The sequence below is a fragment of the Colobus angolensis genome, unplaced genomic scaffold (genome assembly GCF_000951035.1).
Source record: "Colobus angolensis palliatus isolate OR3802 unplaced genomic scaffold, Cang.pa_1.0 Scaffold162, whole genome shotgun sequence".
Lineage (NCBI taxonomy): Eukaryota > Metazoa > Chordata > Mammalia > Primates > Cercopithecidae > Colobus > Colobus angolensis.
Window position 1 is genome coordinate 3,515,849 of NW_012114733.1, and position 1,733 is coordinate 3,517,581.

Here is a 1,733-nt window from a genome sequence, read left to right on the forward strand (position 1 = left end):
GGAGCTTGCAGTGAGCCGAGATTGTGCCACTGCACTCCAGCCTAGGTGATGAGCAAGACTCCATCTCAAAAAAAAAAAAAAAAAAAAGAAGGAAAGAAGAAGGAAAGGAGAGAGAAACTGTGGTTAGGCTTCAGGTTAATAATTGTTGTCTACAAAGAAACAAACAAAAAATATGAATACGCTCACACCTCTGAAACCCATACATGGATGTCCTTGGTTTCCACGAGCCACCCTTGGTTGGTTTTGATTTTTCTTTTTAAGCCTTAGAAGACAATCTAGTATGAATAGTTAAAGAAAAATGAGATAATTACTATTTGAAGAAATCAAATGTTTCACATGGATTAACAAGAACAAAGATTTTGCAAATTTCTTCCTTCAGAAACAATGTCCCACATCATGAAAACTAAGAACATAAATTAACGGCCATGATTGTTTTTCATTTAAAGCATCTAAGGAAAATCACCTTTGCAAGACCCGCGCGATGGGCTCCTTTAGACTCCATGTATGCGAGGTATTTGTTGAACTCCCGAAACTCCTCCATGGAGGGTCTGAAGGTCATTATCTTACAGCTGGGGTTCAGAGGACTTTCCGCCTCGGCCACCTCCATGATGGCTAGGGCAGTGTCTGCAGAGAAGACAACAGGGTTAACAGAACTGAATTATTATGTGCTTTAGGTCGTGTTTAACAAACAGTATGTCAGCTCCCCCAGCAGGAACCCTTCTCTTTCAGTCACTTCCCATTCCCTTCTACCCGTCTCACTCCCTCATCTCTGCCTGAACCCCCCCGAACAAACAAGGGCCTCTAGTCATTCCTCTTGCCAAGTTCCCTATGCTTGGCAGAGAATCACTGATCTGACTGTACTGTTAGCCTCCTCAAAACCCTTCCAAGTAAAAATAAATTTTCTGGGCCGGGCGCAGTAGTTCACACCTGTAATCCCAGCACTTTGCGGAGCTGAGACGGGCAGATCACAAAGTCAGGAGTTCAAGACCAGACTGGCCAACATGGTGAAACCCCATCTCTACTAAAAGTACAAACATTAGCCGGGCATGGTGGTGCATGCCTGTAATCCCAGTTACTCAGGCGGCTAAGGCAGGAGAATCGCTTGAACCTGGGAGGTGGAGGTTGCAGTGAGCCAAGATCTCGCCACTGCACTCCAGCTTGGGCGACAGAGTGAGACTCCAGTCTGAGCAACAGAGCGAGACTCTGTATCAAAAAATAAAGAAATAAAAAATAAATACATAAATTTTCTTTTTTTTTTTTTTTTGAGACAATCTCGCTATATTGCCCAGGTAGGAGTGCAGTGGCGCGATCTCAGCTCACTGCAACCTCCGCCTCCCAGGTTCAAGCGATTCCCCTGCCTCAGCCTCCCAAGTAGCTAGGATTACAGGCGCCCGCCACCATGCAGGGCTACTTTTTTTTATATTTTTAGTAGAGATGGAGTTTCACCATGTTAGCCAGGCTGCTCTTGAACTCCTGACCTCAGGCAATCTGCCAAGCTCGGCCTCCCAAAGTGCTAGGATTTATAGATAGATGTGAGCCACCAAGCCCAGACGTAAAAATAAATTTTTTTTTCTTTTTTTTTGAGACGGAGTTTCGCTCCTGTTACCCAGGCTGGAGTGAAATGGCACAATCTCAGGCTGGGCGCGGTGGCTCAAGCCTGTAATCCCAGCACTTTGGGAGGCCGAGACGGGCGGATCACGAGGTCAGGAGATCGAGACCATCCTGGCTAACAG

At 45.8% G+C, this 1,733-nt stretch overlaps 1 protein-coding gene across 3 annotated transcripts in view; it reads right to left on the reverse strand.

The window, feature by feature from the left end:
* The window catches only part of KDM4C (lysine (K)-specific demethylase 4C), a 381,948-nt gene extending 381,324 nt beyond the window's left edge, over positions 1–624 (reverse strand). For all 3 annotated transcript variants that reach the window (XM_011937297.1, XM_011937295.1, XM_011937294.1), the window contains exon 1: positions 464–624. In XM_011937297.1, coding sequence (XP_011792687.1) covers positions 464–607 — 144 coding nt within the window. In that variant the 5' untranslated portion in view covers positions 608–624. The remainder of the gene's footprint in view (positions 1–463) is intronic.
* Between the last annotated feature and the right edge of the window lie 1,109 nt (positions 625–1,733).